The 15,757-nt window shown below is 38.5% G+C and overlaps 3 protein-coding genes across 4 annotated transcripts in view; 2 read left to right on the top strand and 1 right to left on the bottom strand.

The window, feature by feature from the left end:
• Positions 1 to 2,380: 2,380 nt before the first annotated feature.
• On the bottom strand, positions 2,381 to 7,117 carry LOC136250494 (L-gulonolactone oxidase-like). 2 transcript variants are annotated; one of them, XM_066042705.1, is made up of 5 exons: positions 6,587 to 6,934; positions 5,534 to 5,866; positions 5,159 to 5,238; positions 3,828 to 4,394; positions 2,381 to 2,896 (listed from the first exon to the last, which is right to left on the bottom strand). In XM_066042705.1, the coding sequence occupies exons 1-5, from the start codon at positions 6,612 to 6,614 to the stop codon at positions 2,591 to 2,593; spliced, it is 1,314 nt and encodes a 437-aa protein (XP_065898777.1). In that variant the 5' UTR covers positions 6,615 to 6,934; the 3' UTR covers positions 2,381 to 2,590. The 2 variants fall into 2 exon arrangements, with proteins under 2 accessions (XP_065898777.1, XP_065898776.1); XM_066042704.1 differs by lacking the exon at positions 6,587 to 6,934 and adding an exon at positions 6,947 to 7,117 and having other exon boundaries at positions 2,384 to 2,896.
• Positions 7,103 to 8,255, top strand: LOC136250496 (cytoplasmic tRNA 2-thiolation protein 1-like). Its single transcript, XM_066042709.1, has one exon. The coding sequence runs from the start codon at positions 7,132 to 7,134 to the stop codon at positions 8,209 to 8,211; it is 1,080 nt and encodes a 359-aa protein (XP_065898781.1). The 5' UTR covers positions 7,103 to 7,131; the 3' UTR covers positions 8,212 to 8,255.
• A 16-nt stretch (positions 8,256 to 8,271) lies between these two features.
• LOC136250493 (condensin-2 complex subunit H2-like) overlaps positions 8,272 to 15,757 on the top strand; it is a 47,537-nt gene continuing 40,051 nt past the window's right edge. Inside the window, exons 1-10 of the mRNA XM_066042703.1 lie at positions 8,272 to 8,415; positions 8,473 to 8,574; positions 8,635 to 8,690; positions 8,748 to 8,829; positions 8,885 to 8,956; positions 10,313 to 10,398; positions 11,357 to 11,396; positions 12,919 to 13,090; positions 13,841 to 13,938; positions 13,996 to 14,107. Coding sequence (XP_065898775.1) covers positions 8,311 to 8,415; positions 8,473 to 8,574; positions 8,635 to 8,690; positions 8,748 to 8,829; positions 8,885 to 8,956; positions 10,313 to 10,398; positions 11,357 to 11,396; positions 12,919 to 13,090; positions 13,841 to 13,938; positions 13,996 to 14,107 — 925 coding nt within the window. The 5' untranslated portion in view covers positions 8,272 to 8,310. The remainder of the gene's footprint in view (positions 8,416 to 8,472; positions 8,575 to 8,634; positions 8,691 to 8,747; positions 8,830 to 8,884; positions 8,957 to 10,312; positions 10,399 to 11,356; positions 11,397 to 12,918; positions 13,091 to 13,840; positions 13,939 to 13,995; positions 14,108 to 15,757) is intronic.

Below are 15,757 nucleotides of genomic sequence, written 5' to 3'. Positions count from 1 at the left end.
GGAGGGAAAATCCCTACATTGGCATTCAACAAAATAATTATAATCCAAAACAGCCAAGCTGTAAAAAAGGGTGTGGCCCCCAAAAAGCCATGGTGAAAAAAGATGTGAAATCCAAGTTAGCGGCCAAGAAATGGCTGTGATGGTACAGGGAAATGGCAAAAGTTTAATAACATCAATTTGGGTGAATTTGTAGTGCCTCCTCCAAAGTTTCACTAGGACTCAGCAAGAAATTCACCTGATTTGTCATTATTAAAATTTTTGCCTTTTTCGTATACCATCACAGCCATTTCTTGGCTGCCAACTTGGATTTTGCATCTTTTTTCACCATGGCTTTTTGGGGGCCACACCCTTTTTCACAGCTTAGCTGTTTTGGATTAGATATCACTTTTTTTGTATTTGTATACTTCAAAGCTGGCACAGGCCAGCTTTGGGGCTTCTTTTTACCTGTCTTTTTTTACTACAGGAAGAAGAAACAAGATGTAAAGCAGTTGTAGAGTTGAACGTACATTTTTTTATAATTGTACTTGTATATATAATGAAATTTTCTCACCTGGCCAAAAGAATGTAATTATCCAACTTATTGCAATTTTGGACAGTTAATGTTACAAATTACTATGTAACTATTATATCAAGAGTTCATAATACAACTCCCTTACTTATATTATGAACTCTTGGTTATATTACTGTAGTTACTTTAATCTACTACATAATTTAGTTACAGAAGTTATCTGTAGCTGAACTCTCTACTATATCACTTCTGAATTCTTTGCTGGGCGACTAGCTTATAGCATAACTTTGATTTGCTTGTAGTTGAGCTCTACACAGGGTGACTTGTTTGTAGCCGGACTCTCTACTGGGTGACTTGTTTGTAGCTGAACTCTTTTATGGGTAGCTTATTTATAGCAGAACACTCTAAAGGTAATTTGTTTGTAGCTGAATACTCTACACAATGTTTTTTTTTGTAGCTGAATTCTCCATATATATATATATATATATATATATATATATATATATAGGGTGATTTGTTGGTAGCTGAACTTTCTAGAGGGTGACCTGTTTGTAGCTGAACTTACTACTGGGTAACATGTTTGTAGCACTCTCTAAAGGTAATTTGTTTGTAGCTAAATTCTCTACAGGGTGACTTGTATATAGCTGAATTCTTGCCAGGTGACTAGCTTATAGCTGAACTCTCTATAGTGTGACTTGTTTGAAGCAACACTTTCTACTGATTATATGTAGTTGAACTCTTTACAGGGTGACTGTTTGTAGTTAAATTCTCCATTCAGGCAGCATCCAGTTTATCTACAGTGTATACAGTTGCTGGTAGCTATGAAGTCCTGTGATTTTTTCTTCAACAACAAAAACAGTATCAAATGAATAAAAAATGTCATTATTGTAATAATAGAACACACTGAAGTAACTATATAATTTATGTAAGTAAGTTGAACTGTATACAAACTGAATGCTCTAATAGGATGACTGCACTATTAGAGTATCTCAATCGCACACTTGCTACACATAGTTGGATCTCTCATACTACAATTCTTCTATACTACCCCATGGACTTTCTATGATGATTACTCCATCTATAAACTGGTTAAGCTCACTCTTCCAAGCAGTTTACCTGGTAGGAAAAGTGTGCGAAAAGAAGAAGAAAAAAACAAAGAAATTAAAATGAAATTTTGGCTGCTCGTATCTCGGAAATGGCTGGGGCAATTTTCTTCAAATTTGGTATGTAGACTCCCCTTTCTGGCAGGCACTTCTGTACCAAATTTAGTTGCAATCGGATAAGGGATCACAGAGCTACATATGTGTGAAAATCACGCTTTCCGTCAATATATTCATAGTGTGGCACTCCAGCTTCTTGGCCGCACGACACACTACTGTGTCGTGATTATAACATGCCAATGTAAGGATTTCTCATAGAGCTATGCTGTAATACCATCATTCATCTTTTGTTTCACTACTTTTATCACTTGGATTCCTACTTCATTAAGTGAACCATACCACGGAAGAACCATGTGATAATGTCCCACGTACCCTGTTAGATTTTGTGATGCACAAATCTAATTTCTTTCAGTGGATAATGTCAGTCATCCCTCCCTCAACATCTTATCTTATAAAGGCTCTTACTGGTACTGGAGTAGTGTTTCCACCCCACACTAGAGTGGACCACAGCCCTAATGTGTTTAACATACTACAGGTCCTCTTTTTTTTATGCTGAGTTACAATTGATAGTATTTTGTTGAGTGGAGTATTATGCATGTCCATTACTTTGATGTTATTGACTTTTATTGGAGCATTAGGTGAACATGACCAGGCTATACTATACAGTTGCGATATTAGGATACATACAACGCAAATTAGCCATACTGAACATAATGTACCTGCACACATACAAAAATATTATAATGCAGCCCACCATACACAGACAATCCTGTTTCATGAGACAATACTTACTGACTGGGCAAAGAAAGCATTTGTGTCACAGGAATTGAACATAGGTCTTCATGTCACAGCTATCAACACAAATAAAAATAACAATTAATACAAAGTTTTTGAAACACTTAGTCAAAAATCTTTAAATTCACTAGTATTTCAATCCAAGCTGTTGATTTAGAAATAGATTTACAAATATTCCATCAGGATCTATCTTTCTGCGCACTGCAAGGAAGTCTACAAATTTAGGATACAATTTTTTCAGTTGTTTGACAGTGACACCAAACTCCTTGCCCCAGTGTGGCCGGCCATTAAACTGCTCCATTGTATGATGGAATTTCTTAAAATATTTGTGTTTCACTTCTTCACTAGGAGAGTAGAGTAATTGTGTAATGTGACATGAGTCTCTCTGGTAGTTTGGACTTAACCAAATATTGTCAGATTTTACAAATCGCACCTGAAACAAAGTTGCAATAACAGACACCATACTATGACTGCTTTATTTTCATGCAAAAAGTTTCATGATAATTATTAAATTTTCACATGATTCACAGTAAATGAATTTTGTCTATGTATGTGGTTTATGTGACTGCTCTATTAGAATATTTCGATCTAACAGATCTAGAGGTTTCCCCAGCAAAATAAAGTAGAGCGGTAAAACAGTCAATTTACTACAAACATCAAAGTCAATTATTTGTTAATCATATACATTCCTTCTACCACATCAAAGGAATTTTAAGTAAAGTAGAGTGTTGCTACACCATTCTTTGGGAGCCCCTGAGCTACAGTGATAAAGGATGTAGCCAGTGACTAGCCATGTTCTTTGATGCTTACTGTGTCTTAGTTGAAAGCCAATATAAGTATTAAAGGCAGTAGGCCCCACATGCAGCTAATGTTTGGTAAGTATCTTTAAAATGCAAATGTGCAAAAAATTGTGAAAAAATCGTATAATTTTTGCATATGAACATTATTTTACAATGAAATAAAGAGCAAATTATGGCAATCATTTCTCCTTAAATACATCAGATCATAAAAGATAAGGCTTCAATGAGGTCCACTTTAGTTGCATTTGGGACCTACTAGATGTAATTAGGTAGGCTTATTATTAAACAGGTGGTGAGATCATAAATTATTTTCCTCAATCCTGATATTTTGACAAAAACAACCTTCATGATCACTATAGTACTTGTATTGTAAGATAGTATTTAAGCTACGTGTATAGGACAAACAATAGACATTCCTCAATCAATAAGGAGTCCCAAGTTATGTTATTTCGAGATGGTTCTTGTGTAGTGAAAAATTCTCATTCCTAGCAGATTATTTCTCTGTCATCACATTACAACCATATATTGTGGCATCATTACTAAAAAGCTTCAGTACACACATACCTCTATTATATGGTTCACTGGTATATTGTCTTCCTTGATCATTTGTAATAGGGTTTTTATTCCTGCAACACAATCCTTAACATCGATTGCTATCTCAGTTTCTGGGTGGCCATCAACTCTGTGTGGTATGTTGAACACATTTGGACTGTGGTCCACTCTAGTGTGGGGTGGAAACACTACTCCAGTACCAATAAGAGCCTTCATAAGATAAGGAGTGGAGGGAGGGATGACTGACATTATCCACTGAAAGAAATTAGATATGTGCATCATAAAATCCAACAGAGCTTGTGGGACATTATCACGTGGTTCTTCTGTGGTACGGTTCACTTCATATACAGCACATGTGTTGGAGTGGTACTCAATCCAATACTTGACATGTTCAGATCTTGTTATTATAGTGGGCATCTCGGCTAAACATTGCTCGACAGTTTTTGGCTCCCGCACCTCACGTAGGTTGAAGGCATCTTCACACTGCAGAGTGACCTCTGTGACTACTCCTAACAGACCAATACTGACCAGTCCAGCCTTGAATATGTCAGTGTTTTGATCAGGACTGACTTTGATTATCTGTTGGATTATGAACATATTTAATTACAACAATGTACCTTGGAACTATTAACAATTTTTTTGTGTATATTTTCGGTCAGCAATGTAAAATAAAGTTACCAAAAGTGGGTAGAGCTCATTCTTGCAATATCCTGTCATGTCATAAATCAAAACAACACACAGTAGTATGTTGTGTGGCCAAGGAAGGTGGCACACCGCACTAGTGTGTGATTAATTTGAAAGAGAAGGAAAATGATTTTCAGTGGTGCCAAATTAAGTCACTTTTGTCCTAAATCTGTTAGATATGCAGAAAGTTACTAACAACTGGTCTTACAGATATACTGTATGCTACAGCATAGTAAGAATTGTGCAATTGACTGTAGTATATACCATTGGATCTTGGATATGGGTTGGTGTACTGTGCAATGTCATGCAGTACACGGACGAGTTGTCTATACAGTGGAACCCCTCAGTTATTTGGAACCCACTTATTCTTGGTTAACCGAACTACAGAAATGACTGCTCTATTAGAGTAGTGACTGTTTTTACACACAGTTTCACAGGTATGGACTTTCAGGCTTATGGACTACCCCTGTTCCCAAAGGGTTTGAATAACTGAGGTTCCACTGTACTGGATTGTTGATATTTTGGTATGTAGATAAAAACTGGACACATGTACTGACATACACAGACAACTGGTAAGATCGGTTAGTAGAATGTTACATGCACCCACACAACTCACTAGTACTGTCATTAACACAATCATACAATCATGAGTTAAGTACCTCTCCTGTTCCTGTTACAAGCTCAAAACTAGTAACAAATGTTGCTAGGTTACCAAACTTGATGCCAGTCCCATGGGTAGCTACAGTAATACAAAACATATCAACAAGTTATGTTATGAAGGGTCTATGATATGCATGTATGTACACATATGAACAGAGAAGCCTACAAAGAGCAAGTAGCTGTAACTTAGCATTGCTGCCCAGAGAGCATTGGAATTACATGCACTATTTCAGGTTCTTGGAGTTTAGGGCAGGACTAGTGTCATGGGTGAAATTAAGGAATTTAAAATCTAACTAGGCCACACCTGATGAGTGAGCACAATTGGGTGAGCACACACACAATGCAGCTTATGCAGTAGTAACATGTGCACATACCTGTAGCAATAGTTCCAGCAATGGTTTGGGCAGATATTGAAGGAAGGTTACTCAAGCCTAATCCTAGTCCATCTAGTATACCATTCATCTCTGCCAGGGTGGTTCCCCCACGTAATGTCACCTGCTTCTTCTCCATGTCATGACTCACCAGCCCATGATAGTGATATAATGACATGATGAGTCCATCACTGGTTGCTACTGGTGACCATGAGTGTCCTGAACCTAGCACACGTATCTTGAGGTGTTCATCATGAGCACGTTTAATCACTGCCACAATTTCCTCCTTGGAATGTACTACATGTAGGTCATCATGATTGAAATACAATTCTCCATCTGAAAATATTATTCGTGTTAATTAAATAGCAAGAGCAAGAAGCAAGAGTCCAACCAATCAACCTATCAGATGCAGTTCTGCAAGGAGGGGAGAAGGAGGGTTTACTCTATTCCGTACTCTAATCTTGGTCAACTAAAACATAAACCTTGACCTTACTAAAATGCACTTGACAACTGTAATAATTTTGTAATCTAAAACTACTGATGAATTGTGCTGGTCCTCCAATCAACTGCAAATTCTAACTTGACTTTGACAAGAAGAGGAGATCATAATCAGTGGCGTAACTAGACAAACACTGATACCAGGCTAGATAATTTGGTAAGAGAGAAAAAAAAAAAGGTCACTACTTGGCTGCCTCCTATTATATCACTGATAATCAAAATCCTTATTTTTATATCTACATAGTTGGCTACACTGCTTCTGAGCACTGTGGCTGCTTTATTAGAGTCATCACATTGACTGCTCTATTAGAGTATTTTGATCTTTTCAGTAATACACTACAGTGTTCGAAAGCCCGGATTTAGTACACCACTGATCGTAGTACAGGACATATTTGAGTGCCACTCTCTAGTTCTGATAGAAGTGCCTACTTGCAAACCAGGTGCTACTTTATTATTATGTTATGAGTCCGTAATGGATAGCATTCTATTTGTGTCCAGTGTGTGTGTATGATGCAATGTCATATAAACAATTAATAAATGTGTCAATTATCTTCTTACTATGTACAAGCTCTCCTGGGTAACACATGCATACACATGATGCATTGCAACTTGATTGCAAGAGTGTTGCAAACGTCTCCCTGCACAATATGACATTAAAAGTTTTGTAAAGCTTACAGGCCTGCCAACTCTCACGGATTTACCGTGAGTCTCACGGTTTTACTACCCTGCTCAAGGGCAGCAGATCGAATCTCACGGTTTTTGAGAAAAGTCGAGACCTTTTTTTTTTTTTTTTTTTTTTTTTTTTGGTCTCAGCATAGCATCTACCAGTTTTTTTTTACTACACACTGCAATACTACAATAAAGGTACAGAAATCTCAAGATTTTTTTTACTTTCCAGGTTGGCAGGCCTGAGCTTACCGTCACTGATGTAAGGTACTCCAAAACTTCTTCCATCCCAACTCAACACCCATGCAGCAAATACCAATATGGTGTTGAGTGCAAGTAAAGGAACTTGATTGCAAGACATTGATTTTCGAGCTAAATATTTACTCGAAAATTCTAAATAAAGTTCACCGTATTCTATGTAACGCCCACTGTTTAGAATGCCTGTGAAATGTTGCAAATGTGACGGTAACGCAGTGTTGAAGAGACCTAAGAATGGCGAAGCGTTGTGTAGACAATGTTTCTTTTCAATATTCGAGAGCGAAGTCCACCACACAATTGTCTCTAACAAGTTATTCAAGACGGGAGAGAAAGTAGCGATAGCAGCTAGCGGCGGTAAAGATTCAACGGTGCTGGCACACGTTATGAAGACGTTAAACGAACGACACAAATACGGACTGGAACTACTACTGTTGTCTGTGGATGAAGGAATAACGGGGTACAGGGATGACTCCTTAGAGACTGTGAAAAGAAACCAACAACAATACGAGCTGCCATTAAAAATAGTCTCCTATGAAGAATTGTATGGTTGGACTATGGATAAGATAGTGCAGCAGATTGGTCTCAAGAACAACTGTACATTTTGTGGTGTGTTCCGTCGTCAAGCTCTAGACAGGGGAGCCATGTTGCTAGGTGTTGAAAAAATTGTTACCGGCCACAATGCAGATGACATTGCTGAGACTGTGTTGATGAATATATTACGAGGAGACATTGCTCGCTTACAGCGGTGTACTGCTATAACTACAGGCATTGAGGGATCAATTCCACGCTCCAAACCATTCAAGTACACCTATGAAAAAGAAATTGTGATGTATGCTTACTTTAAAAAGTTGGACTACTTTTCTACAGAGTGTATCTATTCACCAAATGCATACAGGGGACATGCCAGAACTTATTTAAAAGATCTTGAGTCTATTCGACCATCAACAATCATTGATATAATACATTCCGGTGATAGCCTGTCAGTTAAGGGTGATGTGAAGTTACCAGTGCAAGGAACATGTTTAAGGTGTGGCTATATATCAAGTCAGGAACTCTGTAAGGCTTGTATTTTGTTGGAGGGACTAAATCGTGGCCTACCACGTCTTGGCATAGGAAAAGCAACTGCAGCTAATCTACAAACTCACATAGCAAAGCAGAAACTGAAACAAGCAGAAGATAGCGAAGGAGAAAAATGCTCCGGTTCATGTAGCTGTAAGACAAAATTTACCACCAATGACAAACCCACATATGATTTCTAATGTTTTATTTATAGCGTGTATATTTTGTATTGTTTATTTAAGAATTATATTATAGTGCGCGTAGTGGAGTAAGTTGTGGCGGCAAAATTTGTACAAAGAATGGAACCAGAAAGTCGCTTTGCTCACTTGCTCAGGCCAATCAGGGATCTTACTGAGAACTGGAATATCAATATTGCCAAGTATCTCGAGGAGTATTTACACGAGGTGATCAGGACGCTAAAGATACTCGACATGTCACGTTAGTTTCTCCTTTCGTTTTAGATCGAGGGGATCACCATTTCGTTTGATAATGGCGCCAGCGTTATGAACTTCGCAGAGGCTGCCCTGGTTATCCAGGGATCCGCCTGTGTGTACAGCAAAAAGGTGTATATGATCTTTAGTAGTAGGTGGTGCTAGCATATCGTTCTGTTTCCCTTCCCACAGATCGAATACCTGCATAAACTAGTATATCAGACCTTGAATATGATTAGCAGCAAAAAGTCAGTAATATAAAAACCTCGTGAAGCTGTGACGTCATTGTATAATATACCTGTCAGGAAAGAAGGGCTTGCTTCATCGGTGGACGCCCAAGGACATGATGCTGATGTTTCTGCAGCCCTGGGGCAAAGTGGTGATGGGGTGAGTCACAGTGAACAACATATAATGTGGCTACATTTGTTTGTCCACTTTGCAGCAATACCAGTTTTTGTCCCTGGACGACATCAAAGAAGCAAAAAATATTGACATGGTGGAATATGCTGGAAAGGTAAGTTTGTCTGCATTAGTGTCTCAGTATACAAGCTTGGTATTATTAGTTGCTTCATATTACCATGTTTACTACACTACATGCAGTGAAGCCTCACTTAGTGGCCACCTCAGTAATAAGGCCACCTTGTTGTAGATGCCAAGTCCTGATGTATTTTCCATTCTATGTAATTTTTGTTAATAAACTAGGGCACTTCATTAATTAGGCCAGTGGCCCATACTGCAGACTGGGACCAAACATAAAACTAACACAATATTCCCTCAATAAAGAGGCCAGCTGAACAGTCAAGGTATCACTACAAAAGTTGCTGCTCCTAAGTGCATCAAAAGTCACAACTAGGAAAATGCCATAGAGTCTGGTTGTTAAGCGCATATTATTTAAGTGCACACTTGTTTCTTGTACTTAATCATGGTTGATAAGTGCATGTGGACACTCCAACACATGGTGCAACTGTACAAGAGAAGAAACGCTAGAAGTTTGTCAGCGGTACAAGGTATGAAATTTCACATGGGATACATGACCAATCTGTTGAAAAGGTCTTCACTAGCTTCTGCAGTATGCTCCACATGAATTATTTCCACAGAAATGGGACTCCAAATATTGGTGGTACACATGGTGGCTGCTAATCACTCGTGGTGAGGTTATTTTATTTGCTTAAAGCTTTTGCAAACTTTTATTATTAATCAGATGCACATATTACAGGTACAGTATGCCCCCAGTCATCCAACCCTCATTTATCTGTACCTGAATTTAAATGACTGTTCTATTAGAGTATTTCCATTACTTGAGACCACTGGGACTCAGATAACCGAGGTTCCACTGTTAAACAAATTCCAAGTGAGGGATGTATAATAGCAGATACCTGCATTTGGAGTTTTTTAGGCTTGCAAAATTTCAACAAAAACGGTTTCATGGATACATAGAAGGATCCAATAATATGAAGTACTGGAAGATTTGGCGGCCCCAAGGAAATAAAACAGCACAAGTCTGTCCTCTTAAATTTTTTTAAGTACATGGTAACCTTCATGAGACCAGTTGTTTTGGGAACATCTATAGTGTTTCTGTATGGCATGTCAACAGGTTATTAGGGACTGAATTCAATCATATTCCCTATGGACTAGAAGTTATAATTACTGTGTACAGGATTTAATTGACAACAATAATTAGGCAAATTGATTAAATTAGAGATACACCAGTATCTGCCAAAAATATGGTCCTGGCACCAATTCTCCAATCATAATGTACGTACTCTCCAAATTAACTAATATGTAACAGAATTCACTAGATATATTTCCCTCAAATTAATCCAAAGATGTTGTGCATGTAATGACACTTCATATGTGTTATATTTGTTAGGAGCACAATGTTGCATTGTTACCACGGACACCTCTGGCATTGATACCATTACAAGATGTTGAGAAACAAGGCAGTGCCTTGAGAAGGTGAGACTTGTGTAATTCCCTTTACACTAGCATGTTGTACAGAACCTGATCACTATATAGTTACCACCTTGTGATAGTGATCATGTCAATTATGTTGTGGTCACTTCATAGGTTAGGCCATGTCTCTTTAGTAATACTTGTATATTACAGCCAAAAAGGAATAAGGATTTATGGTCCCAAAGTGTCCATTATGGAGAAGTAGTCGCTGTTTCTTTTCCTCCACCCTTTGTGTGCATAGGCATGGATAAATGAGTCTGGTAGCATTTGCCATTTTTATCGACACTCTGGCAGAGCCATATTATGCAACATTACTTGGGATAGAGCAGGGATGTACGTATGACAATTCTGCAGGGGAAAAGCATTACAAAATTACGTTGTGGTTGCCAGCAAAATGTTTTTAGAGGTTCCATTGCATTAAGAACGTATTCATACTGTATACTGTGAGGGTGCTCATCCGTTATACATATATAGTAGGGCTGAGCGATACTGCCATTTTAGTATCACGATCGATACTAAAGCCACTATTCACAATACTGAATAGTTCACGATACTTACAAATAAGTCAATCATAGCTGGTGCTACATAGCATATTGCTCAGCATTCCTGCAGGAAGTCCTTATAGGTGATAGCAAACTAGCCACTATCATCCTTGTTTACAGTAACAGTTATTGTAACACATGCTTTGAGGTTGTTATGGTGTTCACACCTCTCTGCAGGGGAAACCAGATGGGTGGACTTTATCATTTACAAAGATTCTTAGCCTAGTACTGCATAACAAATGGATTTTTAATGACAGAAAGTACAGGCATGGTATCACGATAGTTTATAACAAAATATCGCGATATCAATACTTTCAAAATATCGCGATATATCACTAAAACGGTAGTATTGTTCATGCTATTAAAATGTCAAATGCTAATGAAGTACATGGTTTACTGTGTGTACATATTTCTTACAGTCATTCTGGTGAAATACTAGGCAACAAGCAAGACTACAAGGTACATTATATCATGATGTGTATTACACCTGAACACCATATACTACAATCTGTGTACCTCATTAGCATATTTTTTTGGCATGATATATGATTCTGTGTATGTTAATAAGTGTGTGTGTGTTAGTGTGTTAGTGTGTATGTTAATATGTGTGTGTTTGAGTGAGTAGGTGTCCACATTAATGGCAACTGTGAGTGACAAGAGTGCTTCTTGTAGTTAGTACTGGAAAATTAAGCATCAGCATTATTGTCAAATCAAAAAACCATGACTGTACAATTAAAATAGTTCATGTCAAAATAATGATTGTTATATTGGAGTAGATGGTTCTGTAAATTTAAATGATTTGCTTCCTGTGTATAGAATGGTCTCTAGGGGAGGTCCACATGCACTCACTATGCAAAGAGTATAGTTCCTGAACAGTTAACAGCATTTAGGTTTTAGGTTTTATATGTTTATATGGCTATATCTATGTATGTCAGGTTTTTGATAAGTATTTCTACCATGAAGTTCTGAGCTAAGCTTGCCCAACCCAGATACCTACTGCTCCACCAACAGTAATCCACTGGGTCAATTGCTTCAAGTTTGTAGCCACAAAGTGCGGCGTTCGTTAAAACCCGGAACGGACCGGACCGGACCGGACCAGAATTTTATTGTTGAGGAGCGCGTATCCAACTAAAATAAATTTAGGTGCGCTTGCAAGGGATACAGTACGCGGACTCTGTGCTTCATTTGCACTCAGGGCACGATTCTCCACTGATCGCCAGAGTGGCTGATGGTGATTTCGAAGCAAATATAGTCGTATACTGGTATATATACAAGTTTGAGAAACGGAAATGTAGTGTAGCTATTACAGGGACTCGATACTCTCACCGTAGCTAACAATGGCGGCGAGATACAAGCTAGCTAAGACTGGTCACAGATAATACACTAGGACTGATCTACATACCATACGCAAGGAAATTTATACGTAAGAGAATTTGACGCCGAATCGGGTTTGATTAGCTAGTCAAATTTTTCTTACGTCAAAATTTCCTTGCGTACGGTATGTATACAGATCAGTCCAGTTAGCTATATCATCTATGACATGTCTAAACTAGCTTGTATCTCGCCGCCATTGTTAGCTACGGTGAGAATATCGAGTCCTTGTAACACACTACATTTCCGTTTCGCAAACTTGTATATATACCAGTATACGACTATATTTGCTTCGAAATTACCATCAGCCACTCTGGCGATCAGTGGAGAATCGTGCCCTGAGTGCAAATGAAGAACAGAGTCCACGTACTGTATCCCTTGCAAGCGCACCTAAATTTATTTTAGTTGGATACGCGCTCCTCAACAATAAAATTCTGGTCCGGTCCGGTCCATTCCGGATTTTAACGAAGGCCCACAAAGTGCTGAGAAAATAGAACAGAAGCCATGGAGTGTAGTGGCCATTATATGTTCACACTGGGCCAATGGAACACCATATTACCTTATCAAATATCCTGATCTTTGTATGTAAGTTTCTACTTTATACCTATAGATGAATACTGGATCAATTCATGATTCTGGGGCACTGTTACTGGAGCCAATGAGTCGCATTTATATTGACGGAAAACATGGCTTGCCTCCTCGAAATATACCACCAGTACCTCCATTGAACTTGGACACTTCTGCTGTAGCTCCTGAGGCAGTAACACCAGTTGCTAATGGTGGTGAGTCACTTGTGTACATGTATATAATATATGTGTGTATGTTGTGTGATAGTGATAGATGTCAATTCATTTAGGATGTGCAGCTTTTGAAGATTGGAGGCTAAACAAAAGTCTCACTACACTGTAGCTCACCATAGGGAACAATTCTAGTAGAACCTCATTTTTGTAGGGCTACACACCTTTGGGACCAAACAACATGACCTCAATAATGAAGATGTCATGTTACTCATGTTTGGGACCTATTGGATATGGCCACCGTGTATAACAAAGTTGTATTATTAATGAGGCCATGACTTTAGCTATGTTTGAGATGTATGCAATTGTTAATGTCACTATAAAGAAGTGGCAGTAGATAGGTGTCAAAGATGAGGAATAGGTCCAGAAAATGCTGGACCCAAGACACTCTAATAAGTAATCAGACGTATTCTAACACAGTATCAACGTATATTGAAAATGATTAAATGAAAGTAGGATTTTAACACAACAAAGTAACTTTTTATAGCAGTCTTTTTGAAACTTTCAGTGCCTGAGATTGCTTCCTCCAGCCCTGAGTAGTGGTGTATACTCTAACGGAACAATTGCGTATTTGTAATGTGCTTAGGAACACATGTTTGCACAAAAATTATGTAGCAAGAGGAGTAATTATTTGAAAGTTACAGCACATGTTGCTTCCAACCCTGTGGGAGCTCAGATATTGATGTGTGCACAAATGGTTAATATATCTCTTTAAGTTTCCTTGTACTTATTTAGTGGATACCATGGAAATTGATGATGCACCAGAAATGGACATGGGTGGTGGTTACCATAGTGACACAGAGGAGACACCCAAATCACACCTGCTACGAAGGGTAAGCTACACACATGTAATATGATCACATGATTTCATGGGTGTGTGGCGTGTACAGTCTAGCAGGAGGATAGACATGATGCAGGATGATGTCATACCTGATGATGATACATGGCAACTACTGGATGCCCATCAACCAAGTGCTACTGTGGATAAACCATTCAAGAAAGGTACACATGATTTGTGTGTTTGTTGGAACATTGGACATGTAAGTACAGTATCAGTAATTACTACAAGATGTTTTGGCAATTGACCATTAACTTCCTGCACGCTATATCGGGTGTATCTGGATAGCCATGTGTGTGACTATTATTATAGTTTGGCAGATGATCAGGGGATGCCATACTGGAGCAGCCTAGCTGACATTATTGTGATTCAGGTAGCCTGGTCCAGCCAGATTTTATATGGCTCCCCTATTTATGCGCTTGGTACTAGGAACCTGTTAGGCAGACCCTATGATTAGATACATACCTCATGTGATAGTTATCCTGTCAGTGAAGAGGTATATATGTTACATAGTGTAAGGCATGCATTTCTGAGTACAGGGTATAATTTGTGTAATGCACTTTTGTTGGCCTATTACTGACATATCTATGGATAGTGATAAGCCTGTCTACATACCCTAATTGGTCTGTCTAGTTTGTTAACTGACTTGATTGTAGTATGTAGTTCTGACCGCCAAAGGGAACATATTGCCAAGGAACTGAATTGTTGTAATGTGGATGTTTATATTTAAGGATAGATGCTAAGTACTAGTGTTGTGCGATATAAAATAGTTTTTAGCAATTGTGGGTCGTGGACATTATCGACTGTGATGTCCTGAGGGGAGAGTGTCACTGCCATATCCCCTCTTGGCACAAAGTTCTCCCGACTGCATGAAGCCAAAGAAAGCCATCATAAAGGCTGCTCAAAACATTCGCTTATTGTCATCAAGGGTGGTTCTCTCCCATGCAGAGTGGATTATAACGGTCAGCCATCGGACATTTACCAACCAATTGGCTCAAAGACTGCCCAATTACCTACTGAACTGGTCAAGGATGGCTGATCAATTTCTGCTAAAAAAGATTGATATACTCTAATAGAACAATCAGCGACTCTAAAAGAGCAGTCGAACAGCTTTTTAAAAAAAGGTTCAAAAAAGCAAAAAAGAAAAAGTTGTCTTATTTCAGGAATCGAATCTGCACCTTTCAACGAAGTGCAATCTGCACCATTCTACCACATGCTCACACATTCTCTTATTGGTTTCTAAAGGGGTTTTAAATGTCTTGCAGTTAAAACCATAACTGATATAGATACATGTCACAAAACATCACATTGGATAGTTTCATATCAAATCATCATAATGTTATTATTACAGATTTATTATGTATGTGGTTTACCAATGTAACAGTGCATGGCTGCTAAGGAGTTTGGGTGTCAAAATACTCACATCCAAGCTTTGAAAATCCAATTTTTGTTTTCAGGGGGTATGCCCCAAGTTGGTATGCTTATGCATGCTGCTAAGCATTACCATACAATGTCAGATCAGCTTTGACTTTGATCTGACATAATGTCAGATCAACAAAGACTAGTTATAATCCTCTCTGCACCCATGTCTGTCTAATCTGACAAATGATATCAGGTACGAGGGGTAGCCTCTGCTGTGGTACAAGCATTGAAGAGGAAGCCGCTTGTGTGATACGTATACCCCTAAATACTTGCTGTAGACATGGTATTTTGGCTCTGGTGCTCCCTGTGGGAACAGTGGTTGAAAGTGAGTCAGATTATTTCGTGACAAAGCATCAGCAATAGCATTATTACTCCCTGATAGGTGCTCAGCG

This window comes from Dysidea avara, chromosome 3 (assembly GCF_963678975.1).
Source record: "Dysidea avara chromosome 3, odDysAvar1.4, whole genome shotgun sequence".
Classification (NCBI taxonomy): domain Eukaryota; kingdom Metazoa; phylum Porifera; class Demospongiae; order Dictyoceratida; family Dysideidae; genus Dysidea; species Dysidea avara.
The sequence above is the reverse complement of the archived record's forward strand: the minus strand, read 5'-3'. Positions and strand labels throughout refer to the sequence as shown.

What these genes read in the sequence shown, in the direction of transcription:
- LOC136250494 (XM_066042704.1), bottom strand. Translation starts at nt 7,055, where the DNA reads ATGTCTTGCAATCAAGTTCCTTTACTTGCACTCAACACCATATTGGTA. An exon ending in AGTACCTTACATCAGTGACG is followed by an intron (nt 5,867 to 6,946) that starts GTAAGCTCAGGC and finishes TAATATTTTCAG; the next exon opens with ATGGAGAATTGTATTTCAAT. An exon ending in TGCTGGAACTATTGCTACAG is followed by an intron (nt 5,239 to 5,533) that starts GTATGTGCACAT and finishes GTATTACTGTAG; the next exon opens with CTACCCATGGGACTGGCATC.
- LOC136250496 (XM_066042709.1), top strand. Translation starts at nt 7,132, where the DNA reads ATGCCTGTGAAATGTTGCAAATGTGACGGTAACGCAGTGTTGAAGAGA.